At 40.9% G+C, this 19,773-nt stretch overlaps 1 protein-coding gene across 2 annotated transcripts in view; it reads right to left on the bottom strand.

The window, feature by feature from the left end:
- Window positions 1-3,411: 3,411 nt before the first annotated feature.
- Window positions 3,412-19,773, bottom strand: part of NR4A3 (nuclear receptor subfamily 4 group A member 3) — a 72,831-nt gene continuing 56,469 nt past the window's right edge. For both annotated transcript variants that reach the window (XM_072153062.1, XM_072153063.1), the window contains exon 8: window positions 3,412-5,652. In XM_072153062.1, the coding sequence (XP_072009163.1) occupies window positions 5,399-5,652 (254 nt within the window). In that variant the 3' untranslated portion in view covers window positions 3,412-5,398. The remainder of the gene's footprint in view (window positions 5,653-19,773) is intronic.

The following is a 19,773-nucleotide window of genomic DNA, read 5'->3' on the forward strand; positions in this document are numbered from 1 at the left end:
TTTTCTGCTTTCCTGCATCACCCGATCTCTATCCCTGGAGGACATGAATTTAATCAGGAAGGGCCTTGGAGGGCTGCCTGGAGGGGGGGGGGGGGTTTGGCTGGTATTCTATGCGCCCTTTCTATGAATTGCTTGTTCAGGAAGAACTCGTCCCCCAACCATTTTTTGAACCATCCCTCGAGAAATGCTATCGTATCCTTCCCCTCTGTACCCTCCGGGAAGCCCAAACATTTGATATTCGCTCTCCTTGATCTGTTCTCCATATCTACCAATCTGTCTTTAATTTGTTTGTTATCCTGTTTTAGCTCCCTGATCTCTACTTGCATCTTGCCCATCATTTCTTCCATTCCCTGAGACTGCTTTTCAACTTTATTCAAGCGTTCCTTTACTTTCTGCATATCCTCTCTAAGGAATGTTATCTCATTTTTTAACCCACCAACTTCTCCTACTAGATCCGCAATGGACCTATTGCATGTCTCAATTTTTGCCAAGATTTTATCCACTGCTGATGCTGACAGATTTTCTCCACTCTCCTTTTTCTGACCCTGGTTCGTTTCTGTCCCTTCTATAGGCTCCTCACCCCCTCTCTCTTCTGAGGTATGACTTGCCCCACACCATCTCTCCATAAGTTTAGTGTCACCTTTTGCCTCACCCTTGAGGTTTTTCCCTCTAGGGGAATCATTTTTAACGGTAAAGGAACCAGATTTCCGAGCTGCCTCTTTCTGGGGATTACTCCCTTTTGGGGCATTGGCACCTCGCGTCATCATACCACACCTATCGTCAACAATTTTAAACGTTTAATGTGACCCCCTTTGCAAACCTAGTTCTTACAGGATCTCCTGTCAAGATTATCAGTTTTATACAGGAATACTTAAACCCACAGTTCAGCAATGATGTGCCTATAAATGATTCCAAGTTACAAGCTGCCAAGCCTTATCTCCAATGAAAACAGTTCCGCAGCAGAACTTTTAGACCATAAAGAACAGTCTTTACTATCATACGAACTGAGGCAGCCTAAAACAAAGTTTTTTTCCAGAGTCTATCGTTTATGCGGACCCAGCAAGTCCATACTGCCGACAGTTCCTTTGGGGGCCATATTCCAGCGTCTTGCCCGCTCAATATATACAGTACTTAGAGAGTGACCCCTCAAGGAAAGTTTTTACACTTTAACTGAGTGTGCACACTGTTCCTCAGACTGAAGGCCCAAAGAGCCCATCCTCTTAGCGCATAGTCCAATAGCAATAGATCACACTGATAATGGCCCAGACTCTATATATTTTATTTGGCCAACCGTATTTGCCCCAGAGTCAGTTCCGGGCGTGCCTTGCTTGACCCCCACCTCCGGCAACCGTCGGCGCCCCGACGCTATGTCGTCAAGGGCACCTGCCCTCCACGCCACAGCTGCAGGAGACAACCCCCAGTACCCCCAGCGGGGGCCTTGCTTTTTTGACAGCCTGACAAAAAATACTGTTCTCATGCATTATATGCACTCACGTGACCTATGGCAAAAATGAGGATGGATTTCTCCGTGCTCCAGTGTATAATACTTGGTGGTATTTCCTGATCCACTTGAACAATGGCTGGGACTTTGCTCCCACGCTGCTGTCCTGGAGTCACTCCGTGTCAATTGCCAGCACCAACGATTCACCAGTTACGGACTCCCACCTCTCACATGGGAAATCCTTCCAGACGCCACTGATGCGTACACTGGCTCCAATGAAGGATGCCGGGTTCCTCTCATGACTCCGGCTCCCCTCAGATGAACGGGTTTCGTCAGACTTAACGGCTCCCCACAGCGGTTCACCACGCTGCTCCGTCACCACCGCTACTCTCGGGCTTTCAGCGACCCGGCAGACACATGTCCGGACACATGTCCGAGCGGGTCCCACCGTCACTCAAAGGAAGGGGGTGTGGCCGCGGCACACAACTTCCGCTACGCCGCTCTCATGCTTCCCCATAATGCATATATATAATAAACTTTTTTTATATTATACAAGAATGAAGTTCCAAGAATAAACACACAAAAGCTATAAAAATATATTTATTTGACGAATAGCAATTAAAGTATTAGCAAAACAAGAATTTGCATTAAACACTACATATATTTCAAATTGCATATAATTTACTTAGCAAAGTGTTTCAAAATATCAAAAAACATTACAGATCTAAAATGGGCCACACAACTATAAGATACACATTCAAAACACTCTTTCACAAAAATTCTCATTAAGCATTTAGTGCATGTGCAAACAAGTATAAAATGACAAAAATGGAGGTGTACCATAGATACATAAATAATTGTACTACCATTCATTATAAAATATATTAAAAGTTATAAATATATGTATGAAGAAATAAGTGTATTTCTATCATGATTAGGGAATAACTAGAAATTTCCATGTCTTTTAATCCAAAACAGTTATGAATGATTTCCATAATATGCATATTTGCATATGCGTGTTTCAATGTGTATGGCCAGCTTCAAAGCTTCATTTTTTTTTTGCTGGAATCTATCACATAAGAATTAAAAATACAGCACTGAAGGGTCACAAGAATAGACATTACATATACAAAATATTTGTAACAACACTGGCAACTTAAAATCACAATGTATAGACATTTCCAATCTAAGTAGAACATCTTTTGAGAAAATAAAGAGTTTTGTAAGGCAGAATAGTTAAGTTATTCATCGTTCAGCCCTATGTACAATATTTAAACCTGTTTTTATTGAACAATTTCTATAACATATATATTTACACTACTCACAAAAAGATATGAATATTTGGCTTTGGTGAAATTGTAGGAATAACGTAAAATTCACTCTGGCCATTAGAGATGAACTGAATGTGACCTCTAAAATGATACATGCACATGTCCAACAGTCAATTGTTGTATTGCTTTTTGTTCAACTTGCTCTTCTCTTAACAGAAAAAAATCTTGACAGGTGTGTGATCCATGAATTGCAACAATAAATTTCCTTATTCAATGAGAATTGGTATTTAAATAATCCTCCTCATTGTGGGGTGCACATTTTGACATCTTGAGACCAAGATGACAACTAACAATTGATCAACCGTACATTGACATTGTAATATTTCAAGCAGGGTGTTCTCAGAGCAAAGTGGCCACAAAGTGTCATCAGCAGTTTGCCACAAAGAGCCTTGAAGAGTCACAGGAAAGCATAGAAGTGCTTTTCCTCTGAATATATTCCACACTGATGTCCTGAATACCACAAAACTGATTGATTCAAATTGATTCATCCTTAAGCTTTGATTCATGGCAAGCAAAAATGATGGCCCAAAACAATGTCCTCATAGATTGTATGCTCTTGTTAGCAGGGCCCTCACTTCTATTGTTTCATATGACGATGTTATTATTCTGTAATGTCTTATTTTATTTGTATATGTATCCTATAGTACTGTGGGATATGATGGGCCTATATAAATATATATTATTATTATGTTGGATACGCCCTGGAGAGCTATATGCATCGGATGTTGTCACATGTTGGTGGCGTTACAGTTTGGGAAAGTGTGTCTAGTTAATCCTGAACTGCCAAACACTTTTTAAGTGGTACAGTGACAAGCCAATATTGCTTGAATAACATCATTAAGCCAGTTTTTCAGTCAGCATAAACAGCACAAGTCTAATTTAATTTTCATGGACAATACTGCAGCTCATTAAAGGAAACCTACCATATGATTTAATGCATTATGAAGTAAACACACCTTGAGAATGCTGTAGTTACACAGATACAGGATCATATCTTGGTTAATCCCTGTGCTGAGTGGTTTTGCTGATAAAACAGATATAACATTATGATAATGAAGCTGTCTCGCTTCTATGGCTGGTTCAGCGCTTCTCCTAGCAAGTGAATTACTCACTGCAGGAGAGGATGATGTAATCCCTGGGTTGTGTCTGAAGGCAGAGTAATCAATTGTTGCACCATACCCCAGTTGCTGTGTACTAATCAACCAGCTCAGGTTGATTAGTCATGTCTTGACTAACCTCCATTTGTAATTACAAGCTTCCATATGTAATGTCAGCCAGCCTGACCCAGCTTTCCTGAGGTCCTGAATGTTATAATAGTTTTTTCAGCAAAACCACTTAGCTCAAGGATTAATATATGATCCTGCATCAGTGAAGCTACAGCATTCTCACAGTATTTTTGCTTCATAATGCATCAAATCAAATTGAAAACTTATGGGATCAGCTGAATACTGTGTACAGATTCGTACCCCAGAACCTCAATAACCTCATACTTAAAGTATAGCGAGATGCCATTCCTCAGCAATTAGATTATGAAATCACCAATGAATAATTCCACTTAAATGGCGTAATTTCATTATATAATATTACTGCAGAACGAGCATTTGGCGTTTTCCATAAATTTCACCTAAAAGCTACCTATCTCTTTTTGTAACTTTTTGTGAGTAGTGTATATAAGTTGTTTCTTTATATATTAATTCTCAAATATTTGCAACTTGTACAGTATATTTGTATTAAGTATGAGTATTAAGTATTTATAACTGAGGTTATTTTTTATTTTATTTTCTAGAAAACAGTAGCTATAATTATCTAAAATTATTTAGCTCAGATTTATTGGATTTATCCAATAAAATTTTTACCTGCTTTATATTTTATATGTACTTATTCAGAGAATAAGGAGTGATACACAGTGCTCTAATATACATTAATTAAAAATGTAGCTGACTTATTTCTCTTGTACCAGGGCAATAGTAAAATGTTACAGCCCACACATTAGTCAATAGAAAAGCATCCCATGAAATAGACCAAAGATTGTGTCATTCTTGTGACCCACCACACGCAATAAGTAACTCCTGATATGCAATTATGACTATCCAAGTATCTCACAGGCAAATAGTAGTTTTTAGAGGAGCACTTATACTATAGCAGCATTTAATCATGTGTCAGTGAAGCATCCTCCTGTCTTCTCTCTCTTTGCTTTATTGTTTACCTGTAAAAAGTATTAACAGTAAAACATGACAGGCAACATCATCAAAAGACCATTCGGCTTTTTTTACAATCAACTTTAAAAAAAAAAAACTTCACCTGGAGACATGCATGTAAATTCACTGGTAAGTTGATCACTGCCACTAACTGAATGCCAGATATAAAGATAACATTTTTATTTAGTTACATGGATGCAACACACAAAACTGACTGATCCATGGGCTAAAGAATTCAGTGATGCAAAAAGGGGGTTACCAAGTACTATTCAAATGTGTGAGTAAAATTCAAATTACATGTATGTTAGAAAATGTCATAATTTATATAAAATAAGGAATAAAACAAGAAAAACATTATAGAGCAGACAACCCCTTTAGATGAGCTTTTGTTGTAGATGGTTTTAATAAGTGAAATAATACTTATCCAATTAGTAAGGTAATGTATCTAAAAACAGTCTTTCAATCAGAGGAGGAGGTGGCACTAAATCTTCAAGCTTTAGGTAAAATATACGTTGTAGTCCCAATGTACATAGAGCTCGCAGATCTGTAAGGAGGCCTAATACTGCTGCAACATCCAGCTGTCCTTTGTTTTGTCCATCTAAAGATAAGTGCTCTTTCAAACAAGAAATTATTCTGTTTTGTAGTTCATTCAATTTCTTAGGTTCTTTTAGACCATGTCGCTCTTAAAAAAAAAAACAAAAAAAAACATGCATCAGGATTACATAAATAATTTTAACCAAAATGTAATTTTTAATATCAAAGTTTAATAATTCAAAACATCTTCTTTAAGTCTTATTTTGATGAATGCACTAATATGAGACCAGCCTGTTTTGGGCAAAAACAACTTTTTTGCCCTTTTCTCTTGAAGTTACGGGTATCAGAATATGTAGAAAGATTACAATAGATTATTAATGTAAAAATTAGCATACACTAAAACTCGAAAATCATTTTATAGTTTATTGATCAGCACAGTTTAAGACCCCATGCACATTAATGCATGGGCGCCAGTGATACGGCAGCACAATTTGCAGCTTCATCACAGCCCCCACAGAGGTCTATGTGTGGTGTTGGGGCATGTGTGGGGGCTTCTAGACACTGCTGGGACATTTGTGGGGGCTACTATAAACTGCTGAGGCATGTGTGGTGGCTACTTTATACTGCTGGGGCACGTGTCCGGGCTACTGTATACTTTTGGGGCACATGTGTGAGCTACAATTTACTGCAAGGGGAAGTGTGGGTGCCATTATATTCTGCTGGGGCATGTGTGGGGGCCACTGTATACTGCTAGGCATGTGTGGGGGCTATAATTTATTCCTAGGCCACATGTGGGGGTTACTATATACTGCTAGGGCACATGCGGGGGTTACTGTATACTGCTGGGCATGTGTGGGGGCTACCTGTATCTTGCTGGGACACGTGTGGGGGCTGCCTGTATACTGCTGGGGCACATGTGGGGGCTACCTGTATAATGCTGGGGCACATGTGGGGACTACCTGAATACTGCAGGGCATGTGTCGAGGCTATCTGTATACGGCTGGGCATGTGTAGGGGCTACCTTTATACTGCTGGGCACGTGACAGGGCTACATATATATATACTACATATAGTGGAGGGGCATGCACTGGAGCTACATATATATTGGGGGTGCTCTGCTATCTAAATTAATTAGGATTTGCTGGTGTTAAATATAAATTAATTAGGGGGAAGTATATGGTAGTATATATTATAATATATTGAGGGGTCAGAGTGTACTATCTGTATATGCAGGGGGTACATTGTGGAGCACTAAGGGGGCATAATATGGAGTGTGATTTTTTTTTTAGGGATGGAGTGTTCTCTGCTTAGATAATTTACAGCTAGGAGAAGTTTCCATGATGTTTTCTACCTGATGGAGAAGGATTGGCAACAATGAGGAGACTACAGGAAAAAGAACGGGATGGACCAGGCCCACATAGACATAGAAGGAGACAGCTGCAGCCTAACAGTATATGATGTCTGTACCTGAGTGTAGCCCGGATGTGCAATAAATTTATGGCTGGTATATATTTATCTGTGATTATTTACTTCTAATATATATATTTATGCTTGTAGTATATTCATTTTTGGTATATATTTATATGTGCAGGATATTATTATGTTCTGTTCATTCATTGCTGGTAAATATTTATATGTGCGGCATGGTCATTGGTATCTATGTGCTTGGTATAGAAAGGACTCATCTCTATGACCAAAGCACAGTCGCCAATGCAATGACGTTAGAACTTGGAGCAGAAGTTCCCAGGAGCACGGAGGAGGTGGCTGCAGGCAAGGGAGTTTTCAGTTTTTTTTATTTTTTTTTTGGCTATGCTTATGGGCATGTGTGGGCATGTATGTGTGGACATGTATGGGCATATGTGGGGGCCACTATATATTGCTGGGGCACATGTGGGTTATATATATACTGCTGGGGTATGTGTGGAGGCCACAATATACAGCTGAGGCACATGTGGGGCTACTATTTACTGCTGTGGCACGTGTGGAGGCTACTGTATACTGCTGGGCATGTGTAGGGGATACCTGTATACTCCTGGGGCACTTGTTTGTGGGGCTACATATATATACACTCACCGGCCACTTTATTAGGTACACCATGCTAGTAACGGGTTGGACCCCTTTTGCCTTCAGAACTGCCTCAATTCTACGTGGCATAGATTCAACAAGGTGCTGGAAGCATTCCTCAGAGATTTTGGTCCATACTGACTTGATGGCATCACACAGTTGCCACAGATTTGTCGGCTGCACATCCATGATGCGAATCTCCCGTTCCACCAGTTCCCAAAGATGCTCTATTGGATTGAGATCTGGTGACTGTGGAGGCCATTTGAGTACAGTGAACTCATGTTCATGTTCAAGAAACCAGTCTGAGATGATTCCAGCTTTATGACATGGCGCATTATCCTGCTGAAAGTAGCCATCAGATGTTGGGTACATTGTGGTCATAAAGGGATGGACATGGTCAGCAACACTACTCAGGTAGGCTGTGGTGTTCCAACGATGCTCAATTGGTACCAAGGGGCCCAAAGAGTGCCAAGAAAATGTTCCCCACACCATGACACCACCACCACCAGCCTGAACCGTTGATACAAGGCAGGATGGATCCATGCTTTCATGTTGTTGACGCCAAATTCTGACCCTACCATCCGAATGACGCAGCAGAAACCAAGACTCATCAGACCAGGCAACGTTTTTTCCAATCTTCTACTGTCCAATTTCGATGAGCTTGTGCAAATTGTAGCCTCAGTTTCCTGTTCTTAGCTGAAAGGAGTGGCACCCGGTGTGGTCTTCTGCTGCTGTAGCCCATCTGCCTCAAAGTTTGACGTACTGTGCATTCAAAGATGCTCTTCTGCCTACCTTGGTTGTAATGGGTGGTGATTTGAGTCACTGTTGCCTTTCTATCAGCTCGAAACAGTCTTCCCATTCTGCTCTGACCTCTGGCATCAACAAGGCATTTCCGCCCACAGAACTGGCGCTCACTGGATGTTTTTTCTTTTTCAGACCATTCTCTGTAAACCCTAGAGATGGTTGTGCGTGAAAATCCCAGTAGATCAGCAGTTTCTGAAATACTCAGACCAGCCCTTCTGGCACCACAACCATGCCACGTTCAAAGGCACTCAAATCACCTTACTTCCCCATACTGATGCTCGGTTTGAACTGCAGGAGATTGTCTTGACCATGTCTACATGCCTAAATGCACTGAATTGCCGCCATGTGATTGGCTGATTAGAATTTAAGTGTTAACGAGCAGTTGGACAGGTGTTCCTAATAAAGTGGCCGGTGAGTGTATATAGTGGAGTGGCATATAGTGGGGCTACATATATGATGGGGGTGCTCTACTATCTAAATTAATTAGAATTTGCTGGTGTTAATTATAAATTTATTAGGGGATGTATATGGTAGTTGACTGTGATTTTTTTTTAGGGACGGAGAGTTCTCTGCGGTGATAAGTCATGGCGAGGAGAAATTTTCATTGACCTTATCTACTTGATGAAGAAGGATTGGCAACAATGAGGAGACTACAGGAAAAAGAACGGGATGTTCAGACATAGAAGGAAACAGCGTAGTCTAACAGTAAGTGATGTCTGTGCCCGAGTACAGCATATTTATTTATTTATTGCTGGTATATATTTATCTGTGGTTATTAACTGCTGGATATATATATATATATATATATATATATATATATATATTTATGCTTGTAGTATATTCATTTTTTGTATACATTTATATGGATATGGTTATTATTATGTGCTGTTTATTCATTACTGGTTTACATGTGCAACAGTCATTGGTATCTATGTGCTTGGTATATTAATTGCTGGAATATATTTATATTTTCATTCACTAAGATTGTTTCCTTTAGCGCTGCCCGATAAGAACATTTTGTAGTTTACAAACAGCAGTATGGTAAGGCAATCTGTAACATGGGACTGTAGGAGAATTTTATGGGAGATAGACAGATGATAGGTAGATTGATGATCGAAGATAAATCATCTTAACAGCAACGTTTCAACTCTTTCGTATGAACCTTTTTCCAAGCTTGATGATGGAATAAAAGGTCACATTTTTTCATCGCAACTCTTGGTGTGCTGCCATTTCTTTGAATCTATTTTAGGAAGACCTGAAGCCCGACCCTTTTTGTGCATACACTCACCATTTTTGTATTTGTTGTTTTTGACAGTTGTGCTGCTTTTAATTTTTTTTTTTGTAGATAGAAAGATTTGTAGTTAAATACACAGATATATAGATAGAAAATAGGCAAATTATAGGAGATATATAAATAGACAGATAAATGATCACCCGGCCATTCAACCAAGTAGTATTAAAAGAGCAATACATCTTCTGCCCACAAAAGTCCACAAGCAGGGGGTTCTTTAGGACAGAGGGACATTGGCAAATGCCCAGTTTTCTACCACCTAATGCCGGCCATTACTCCATGTGTGACCTGACCAGTGATTTGTATAAAGGCAAAAATATAGTTTGCCATAATCATCTATGCTTCTCTTGATACATCCCATAGTTTTTCTTGGGAGCAGCTGACTACCAAACGCCTGTAAAATTGAGTCCACTGTCCACTGCAGTAGTTCCCAGGGTTTTACTATTCAATACACAATATTACTTTTGTTTTCTCAGCCAAAGTGCATAACCTTTCAATTATCTATGTTAATTTTCATTAGTTGTTCCTGACCTCTGAGGAACCAAGCTGGCCATGCGCAACACAGAGAAGACAGTAGGAGCCCAGGAAGTTAAAGGGAACCTGTCACTGTGAATGTGTCCCATAAACCGCAGTAAGTACCTTATTCTTTACTTTCCAAGTGTCTGATTGCCACTTCTCTATTTTCAACCTGAGATAATGTAAAAGGCCCACATTTATCAAAACTAGTGCGATGTTTGCCTGTGTAGTGTGCAGGGTGCACAGATTCATTAAAAATGGTGCACAGTATTCATTAATCTGATACCACTTTTTGGTGCACTTTGTTCATGCTGCAGAATTGTGGTGCAGACAGAATTGTGGCACACATCAGTAATGAATGTGGCACAAACTCAGACTAAGCACTAACACGCCACTTTAGGTGCACATTTTTGCTGTGTTGTCGGACACAAAAACTGACGCAGACACTTTATAAGAACATGTGCAAGCAGTCAGACAGGAAATTGGCGGAAACGCTTTAATAAATGTGGGTCAAAGACAGAGGGGATCTCAAACATGAAATCACATTCCCTTCGCCTCCTCACAGTAAATTCCCACCCATACGTGGAATGCCTGTGAGTTTAAGGGTTGTCCTGAACCAGGAGAAAGAGCGGCCATTATCAGTTGAAGGGTGCTTGACTGCATGACTTGGTTGAGCTCTCGCACCTCCTCGACTTCATCTTAGGACCAGGAGAGTTGGAATAAAAGTGGTTTGGGTTCTTAGAATACTGGGGGCATAAGCTCTATTCTACAATGTCTTGCACCTGGTAGGATATCTGATGTGTTGCAGGAGAAGATCATAGAAGGAGTAGAGGGTGTATGAATAGTAGGATGGAGTAAACTAAAGGTGTAGACTGGTCAGAGAGGGGGCAGACTATATTGGAGGGTGGAGAATTGTATTGTTAAAGTGCAACATCCCCCACCGGGGCCTAGCCTTTTTCGTGACAGGAGAAAGCCGGTGGAAGATGGTGGAAGTCTTCTGGACTGACCTCTGCACTGAACTGGAACTTTCCAGCCACAAGGGATTTTATAAACTCCCCTTTTAAGCTGGTAACTTGTTATCCAAACAGCTTTCTACTTTCATTACACTATTATAACACATTCTATTGGACAACACAATTATCTATGCTGACATTGCTCCCCAGGCAGATAGTTATCAGCTGCATTACCATCATCCAGCACTTGAGATCCCTAGTGAGTTAATCAGGCTCCTTATGAAATCTATAGTAAAGGGCATGGAGTGGGTTTTAGTTTTGCATCACCAGGTTTAACTCTTGCATCGGCAGGGGTGTTTCAAAAGGAAGAATAAGTTAGTGGACGGGAAGATCCATGAGTTACAAACTTATAGTGAAGACTGTACCCATAAAAGCACTATCAATCAAATTTAAAACAATGAATGTTCAAAATTAAAGTTTATGTTCACAAATGCTAGAAGTATTAAAAGAAAAATGGGGAGCTTAAGGTTCTGTAGATGTAGTTAGTGTAGGTGGAGACATGGTTAGATGAATCACATGATTAGGATGTTAGACTTTAGAGTTTTATACTCTCTAGGAAAGACACGGCAAATAGGAGAGGGGTTGGTAAATGTTTATGACTTGAAAGTGAGCGGGAATGAAATGAAGACTGTGAATGGAAAAAATATTTTTACAGTAAACAAGAGACACCCCAACATCACTGAGGAAATAGAAGGTCACATTTATAAACAGAAGGAGGACACTGATGCACACTGAAACTAATGCTGTAGCAGGTGGTTGGGATGGCACTCTGTATACAAAAAGGAGCCAGCAGTGATGGATTGCACATCAGCTGAACAGGTGAAGTATAAGTTTTAATGTTATTATTATTTCTTAAAGCCATATATACAAAGAGAAAATTTAAAAGCAGCTCAGCTGTCAAAAAGAAAAATGGTGGGTACACACACAAAAAGGGTTGTGCTTTAGGTCCTCCTTAAATAGATTCAAAGAAATGGCAGCACACTAAGAGTTGTGATGAATAAAGGTGAACTTTTATTCCATCATTTCGATAGCAACGTTTCGGCTCAGCTAAGTGAGCCCTTTTCAAACTTGAAACAGAGCTGAAATGTTCTGTCAAGATGATAGAATAATAGTTCAGCTTTTTCATCACAACACTGGTGTGCTTTTTCTTTGAATACAGGGCCGGCGCTATGGGTAGGCAAAGGTGGCAATTGCCCAGGGCCCCTGGGAGAAAGGGGAGAATCTCTTCTTTCAAATTAATCTTGAATTTTGTTTCTAGGTGCCATGGATCCAGAGATATTCAGGTTTAAAGTGAGAATATCAGGTGCCATTTTTATATATAAAAATCACTCCCAAAGGCAGTTTAACAGTTAATATCTCCGTTTTCCTACATTTTAGAAACACAAATTTAGATTCATATAAAAGAGGAGACTCTCTTCTTTCATAGGAAAAAAGAAGTAAGGTTCTATGTGTCACAGAGCCAGAGATACAGCCCCCTGAAATTAACCCCCCCCCCCAATCCAGATTCTTAGCCATCAGGCTGCAGGGAGCATTTGCTGCACACAGGAGCTGCTGCACCTCACAGAGAGTGGAAATATTCACTTTATATGTTACTACATTTTGAGAAGGGATAATATCAACTAATATTCATGTTTTTAACCCTTCTCTATGCAGAACTATCTAAGAACACACTTTGGTCCACATGTATCAATCGTTTTTTTCTGTTGTTTTTGTGCCTTTTCATTCATTCATTCATTCATTTTTGCAAGTAAACGCCAAACTAGCTGCGCAGCAAAAATAACCAGCTTTCCCTCATTTATCCTAGCAATCCAGATGTTTTGCTGCGCCTAATGATATTCATCACCTGCGACTTTTCATTTAGGCGCAAAAACGGGCGCAAAAACACTCCAGCCCGAAGGTGGCGTTAACTGAGAAGAAAGTACTGAGCCCCTTTGCAGAACAGCTCATTTCTAGCAGCAAAGCTCATCCAGACACTGCAGACACTAGAACAGATCATACAGACATGAGATACTCTGCAGACAGGAGCTGCAGACTCTATTTACAGTTCATCACCTTCTATTTACAAAACATTCTGCAGAATCCTGAGCTCACAGCAAGAGAGAAGAGAACGTTACAGAATGTTGCAGATAGTACTGACAAGTGTCCCCCATGTAATTCTGCACAGTATCTGAGGGGGATACTGTGCAGAATTATAGGGGTGCAGCAGGAGACCAGCACTGGGGGATCCCCTCCAGGAGAAGCCCCTGCTGAGGAGGTCACTGGGTGCAGGGTGTCACACACCTGGGTGCTGCTGTGAGTGTTATCTTCATTCTGGGCTGTGGGAGAAGCAGAGAGGAGCTTGTAGCAGGATCACATGTAACTGCCTGAATCTAACATTGCGCCTAAACTGCGCCAAAATTGCACCTAAACTGTGTTAAAGTAAAGTGATTAATAAGAGGCAGAAAATATACTTATCACAGATGGTTGTAGCTTGTGATAATTCTGGAAAACAGTGCGCCAGAACTACCACACTTAGGCGCACAAAAGTGATAAATGTGGCCCTTTCTCTCTTATTCCCTTTTATTTTGTGATAGTTATTTTTTGTTGGGAAAATTGACTGATACGATGAACATTCAATCCTCTTCGCCTAATGTGACTACACCGCGACCAGAACATGTCCATAAAGTTATATGTAACACCAAAAACACACACATGTCCTGGAATAAAGTTTTTATTTTCCATCATCCTCCATTATTTATAGTAAAGAAAAACAGGGGGTCTCCTGAGACCCCTGAGGAAGCCACAACGTAGGCGGAATGCGTGGGGTGCGTGATCTCCCCCATCTCACAACTTGGTGATATCAACTTTTTCTCATTCATATTTTGACTTTATTGCATTGTCTGATCCTATTTGAAGCATCATTTCATACATTGATTGTGGGAAACTTTCTACATTTTGACCATACCGGTAACCAATGCATAGTCTATTATTGATCACACCATAATCCATACTAACACCAAGCTTAGACAATACACAATCTCTAGTAGGGGGAGAACAGGACATGTTATTGGCATGCACTGTGGATAGCACTTTATTCTTGGAGTGCTCATTTTAAATGTTTTTAAATGTCAGTGTTTAGTGTTTTGTATAAATAAATTGACAATTTCTTGCTATACATCATAGAACATAGTTGTCTTTTTACAAATCCCACCTGTTTTTCTTTACTATATACAATCGTTAGGGATGTGCGACATGTTGAGTTACCCATACTTAACATCCTCCATTACTTACACCTATGTTATGACGTTCTCACTCTCATTCTTATGAAGCGCGGAGGGTTCTGTTATTGTGCAGCTAATACAATGGCGCACATCTAAACGTGACTTTTATTGTCTCAGAGAGGTTTATGGATATATAGTTATTTATTTGGGTTACCATTGTGTAAGGAACAGACAATGATAGATCTGTGTGAATTTTCTGCAGTTCCCTTTGCTGCATATTTTGGTGAATATATTGGTGTGGGGTATGTATGCTCTCCTCACATCTTACTGTATTCTGGATTTGTACATATTTTAGAGGAAATTTTGAATGTTAATTGCCAAATGCATCGCCTGGCTGTCTGCTTTCAAAATTCTATAAGTTTTATGGAACATTTACTGTTTTATTCTGTTTTATTGATATATTTTGCAGGTTGTGACTATCTAAAAATGTCTAGCTGAAAAGCAGATATCTAGTTATTACAGTTTTAGTGATATTATGTGGATTTATTTATGTGAACATATAAATGGGGCACATTTGTGAACTCTACAAATGTCCATGTATTACATTTAGGAGATGTGAAGGTAAACATTTTCTGTTTGGATCAAATTTTTTGCCATCAAACTCAAATTTTAAGTATTTTAATAAAATGTTTCAATTAGAATCAAAATTGCATGAAGGTGCCTATGTCTATAAACTCTTTGATGCAATTTTGAAAATGGGGCAAGTGTCTGCTTTGAGAAAATATCGGTCCCTCTCCCCAATGGGCCTCACAGTCTAATCAACCTACCAGTAATTTTTTTGGAGTGTGGGAGGAAACCGGAGGACCCGGAGGAAACCCACGCAGGCACAGAGAGAACATACAAAATCTTTGCAGATGTTGACCAGCGCTGCAAGGCTGGAGTGCTACACGGAGCCACCATGCTGCCCATAAATCTCCCTATCATTTATCTCCTATAAAATTCTCCCATATTACAGTTTGTTTTACCATACTAAAGGAGCCTCTTACTGACTGTGACTGGTCATAAAATAGTTTTATTTTGGGGCCCCACTTTTAGTTTTGCCCAGGGCCCCACTTTGTCTAGAACCGGCCCTGTTTGAATATATATATATATATATATATATATATATATATATATTTATTTTTCTTAATACCTAGACAACCCCTTTAACTTTCCAATTATTAATTGGGGTAAGGGTCCTGCTTCTGCTGTGCCCCTGTATAGCAGAAGTTACATCATGTCATTATGCCACTAAGGATGTATGAAAAGGGCTCACAGGATTCCCGATGTATCAAAATATAATAGCAGTTATTTCCAGCAGTGAAGCCAGTAAAGAAAAATAGAACCCAAAATATAGGAATTACCGCTTTTTCACCATTTGGCAAATCTTTTTTTATAAAAAGTGATCAAAGGTCATACAATCCTCAGGCCTAGTTGTTCTATATATCATAAATTGAAGGGGACCCTGTCATCAGGAATGTAATTTTAACATGGTGACAGGCATAGTGATTTCAAAAATGTCTTAGTCATGCATAATTGCACAGATCTTTTCCTTTAACATTATCTGGCTTCCTTCCAGCAGTGTGTGCTCAAACTTCAAACAACTCAAGTCTTCTTCTCCTTAATGCCTCCTCCCCTTCTCCTCACTCATTGCCGTCCCCTCAGCCTCCCCCTGCTAAAGTCAGCTCACCGTCGCAGGCTGCACATACCGCACCCAGCCCCGGTACTCAACACGCAAACTATTAAAAAGCAGTAGAATTATTTAAATGCACAACAAAAGTAAACAAGGTAAAATTACCCTCGTGATGACAGGTTCTCTTTAAATAAAAGCATGCAATGTCAATCAGCTGTCTCTAAGGCCAGCAGGATCTTTTCATGAATTAAAAGAGGTATGGAGTCTTGGGATGGGGATGTTCTAGTACCACCATAGAAGCATTTGTTTAAAGGAGGACATGATAAATTTATACCGTATAAACTTTCTGTACAAAACATATGTTCAAAAGTTTTTTTAAAAAATAAGATCTCCAGAGGCAACAAGAGTTCTTTACTGTTAGAACAGTGAATCTGTGTGCCTCAAATAACAAATAACATTGATGTTTATAAAGTAAAATTGTGTTCTCTTCCATTAAACTCCTTCCCTTGGTTGAACATGATCATTTTGAATCTCATATTTAAGTATGTGCCATTAAACGCAACCAGCAAATGGAGGTAACCAATCAAACCACCCCCCAGGATCGGAACCCCGCTGTGTCATTTACCAGGGGGATGTAATCTTTCCCTGGATACATCCCAAGGTTTAATGAATGCCCTGGGGCTGTGGGAGGATTAAGATCGTGCGCCCGATATCCTGCATGTGTCGCTTCCCCACTGAGGTCCGCTGGAGTTCACCTTTTTCTTCCCGTGGTATGTAAGTGCATGTCTTGCGACACAATTTACATTTTAAATCCCGAATCCGAATCAGTCGAGTCATCTGACGCCCCCTGATTTGTTTCACATGAAAGTCGGCACAATTGTGCCAAAATCCAAACGCGTGCGCCAAAAACCCCTGTTAAATGCAGAGCAAATCGGAAATAGTCGGGAAACCCGACAGAAATGCGGTCCGCGGACCCTTAGTACGCAGACATTTGATAAATGTTTGTTATTAAAAGGGTTGTCTAACTATTAGAAAAAAATTGTGGGCGGGCTGTGGTAGGGCTTTTTTTTTTTTTTTTAAAAAAAGCTTTACTCAATCCGGCACGCCCACCTGTCTCCTGTCCCAGCTCCTCATACAGCGCTGTGACTAGGGAAAATTGGGTGTGCCAGGCGTCCATGCTGGAGTGGAGTTGTGGTGCCCCAGTAAACAAACAGGGTCTAAGAGGGTCTAGAGCAGTGATGGCTAACCTATGGCACTGGTGCCAGAGGTGGCACTCAGAGCCCTTTCTGTGGGCACTCAGGCCATCACCAGAGAGGACTCCAGGTATCTTCCTGCAGTCCCAGACAGCCCAGGACTTGCTGTGCACAGAGCTATTTTAAAGTGACAGGACTACCTTGGACTATTTTCTGCTTTATTAGTGTCCTCAGGGTGCTGGTATCAATGAAAACTGTGACAGAGAAGGGAGTATAAATCACAAATTAAATTTCTTTGTTGGCACTTTGCGATAAATAAGTGGGTCTTTGTTGTAGTTTGGGCACTCGGCCTCTAAAAGGTTCGCCATCACTGGTCTAGAGGCTCTAAGAAATAGTTAAAAAATTTTTTAAAAAGTTTCAAAATTTAAAAAATTAACAAAATATAAAAAATTCAAATCGCACCTCTTTCCCTAGAACTGATATAAAACGCAATAAACAGTAAAAATCACAAATACATTGGGGCAGATTTATCAAGCTGTCTGAAAGTCAGAATATTTCTAGTTGCCCATGGCAACCAACAGCTCAGCTTTCATTTTATCAGTGCTCATGAATATTTTAAAGGGGAGCTGTGGTATCGTAGCCATGGGCAACTAGAAATATTCTGACTTTCGGCCTCATATACCTGCCCATTCCCATCATACCTTGCTGGTTATTTTGAGTCTTGTCTTCCCTGTGTTTCTAGTTCAGTTTTACCTGTCTCCGTTTGTCTGCCTGTATCTGTACCTGATCTGTATATTACCCGCCTGATCTTGACCTCACCTGTATATAACCCGTTTGATCTTGACGTGACCTGTGTATTTTTCGCTTGATCTTGACCAGACCTGTGTATATCCTGCCTGTTCCTGTATCTGGAGCTGACCTGTGATTATCTGCCTGAAGACCTGTATTTATCTGTTGTTTGTCCCTGTCTAAGTCCTGTGTTTGTATTCTTCGCACCAGTGTGATCACTGGTCTATTCCTGTATTCCAGTTACCTGTTCAGTCTTGAGTTGGTTTCTGTGCGCCAGTGTGAACACTGTTCTATACCTGTATTTCCGTTACCTGTCCGCTCCACCATCCAGCAGCTGCCAGACGAAGTAAGTTTCCCCTGTCATGTTGTAGGGTCGCTCAGGGACAGTCAGTTAGGTTCCTGATAGTGGGTTTGCCCTTATCAGGGCGGTTCATCTGCTTTAGGCAGGGCCTTAGCCTGCAGGGACGTCACAGGGTGAGTTCGCCACCACTTACCTAGTCTGACAGCTAGCGCCAAGCCTGGTTGTGGTTGCGCGTTTGCTGGACAGGTGCTGACAAAATGTAATAAAAAGTGATCAAAATGTCACGCAGTCCTCAAAATGGTAGCAATGAAAACGTTGTCTCATTTTTCAAAAAATGACACAGATTCGTACACCAAACTACGAAAAAGTTACTGTAAGGATTCAGGATGCGTGAATCCAATGGACCACCACGGGAGATGGTACTAGCCGACACCTGGGACCGGAGTCCAAGTGGCAACTAGTCTTCACCAGAGCCCGCCGCAAAGCAGGATGGACTTGCCTGCGGTGGCAGCTGACGTCGAGGTACCTTAGCAGGAGACAGTCTCGAGGTCAGGTCCAGGCACAGGTTCAGGGCAGGCGGCAGAGATGCAACGTCAAGTCCAATCCAGGGTCAGCATCGGGAGGTCCATTCAGATGGGAAAGGGTACACAGGTACACACCGGTACACAAGACACGGGAATGCAGGAGACACGGGAATGCAGGAGACACAGGAATGCAGGAGACACGGGAATGCAGGAGACACGGGAACGCAGGAGACACAGGAACGCAGGAGACACAGGAACGCAGGAATATTGCTGGGGAGCTTTTTCTAAGGCTGTGAGGCACCAAGATCTGGCAGGGGACACAGGAAGGGGCTGGAATTATAAGGTGGAGGTGTTCAGCCATTTTCCACAGCGCGAGTCCCCGCCTTCTAGGCAGTCCGAAGGGAAGCCTGCGCCGTGCCGGGTAAGTCCAGCAGTGCAGATGGGGCGGGGGCGCATGGGGGAACATGGGTGCGTTCGCGATCCAAGACAGGGATGGAGGGCGCACCTGTGACAGTTATTAGCGTCAGAAGATCATACCAAACCAAAAAACAAAGGTGTTATTTGGAGCGCACAGTGAGCCGTAAAAACTAAGCCCCCAAGAACGTGACGCACATGCAGGTTTTCTTTTCCAAATTTGGATTTTTTTCCTGCTTCCCAGTACATGGCATCGTATAATAAATAACACCATAGAAAAGTAAAATTTGTTACCCACAAAATAAGCCCTCACACAGCTCTGTACACGGAAAAATTTTAAAGTTATGTATTTGTGAAAGTGGAGACCGAGAAATGAACAAAAAAACCTGCATCCTTAAGGGGTTAAAGGCGTTTTGCTAGTTTCCTCTCTTACTTTGCAGTAGAAAGTATCTGCCAACTGCCTGCACATGTATTTAAGAAGTGTCTGC

Source organism: Engystomops pustulosus, chromosome 5 (genome assembly GCF_040894005.1).
Source record: "Engystomops pustulosus chromosome 5, aEngPut4.maternal, whole genome shotgun sequence".
NCBI classification, from domain to species: Eukaryota; Metazoa; Chordata; class Amphibia; order Anura; family Leptodactylidae; genus Engystomops; species Engystomops pustulosus.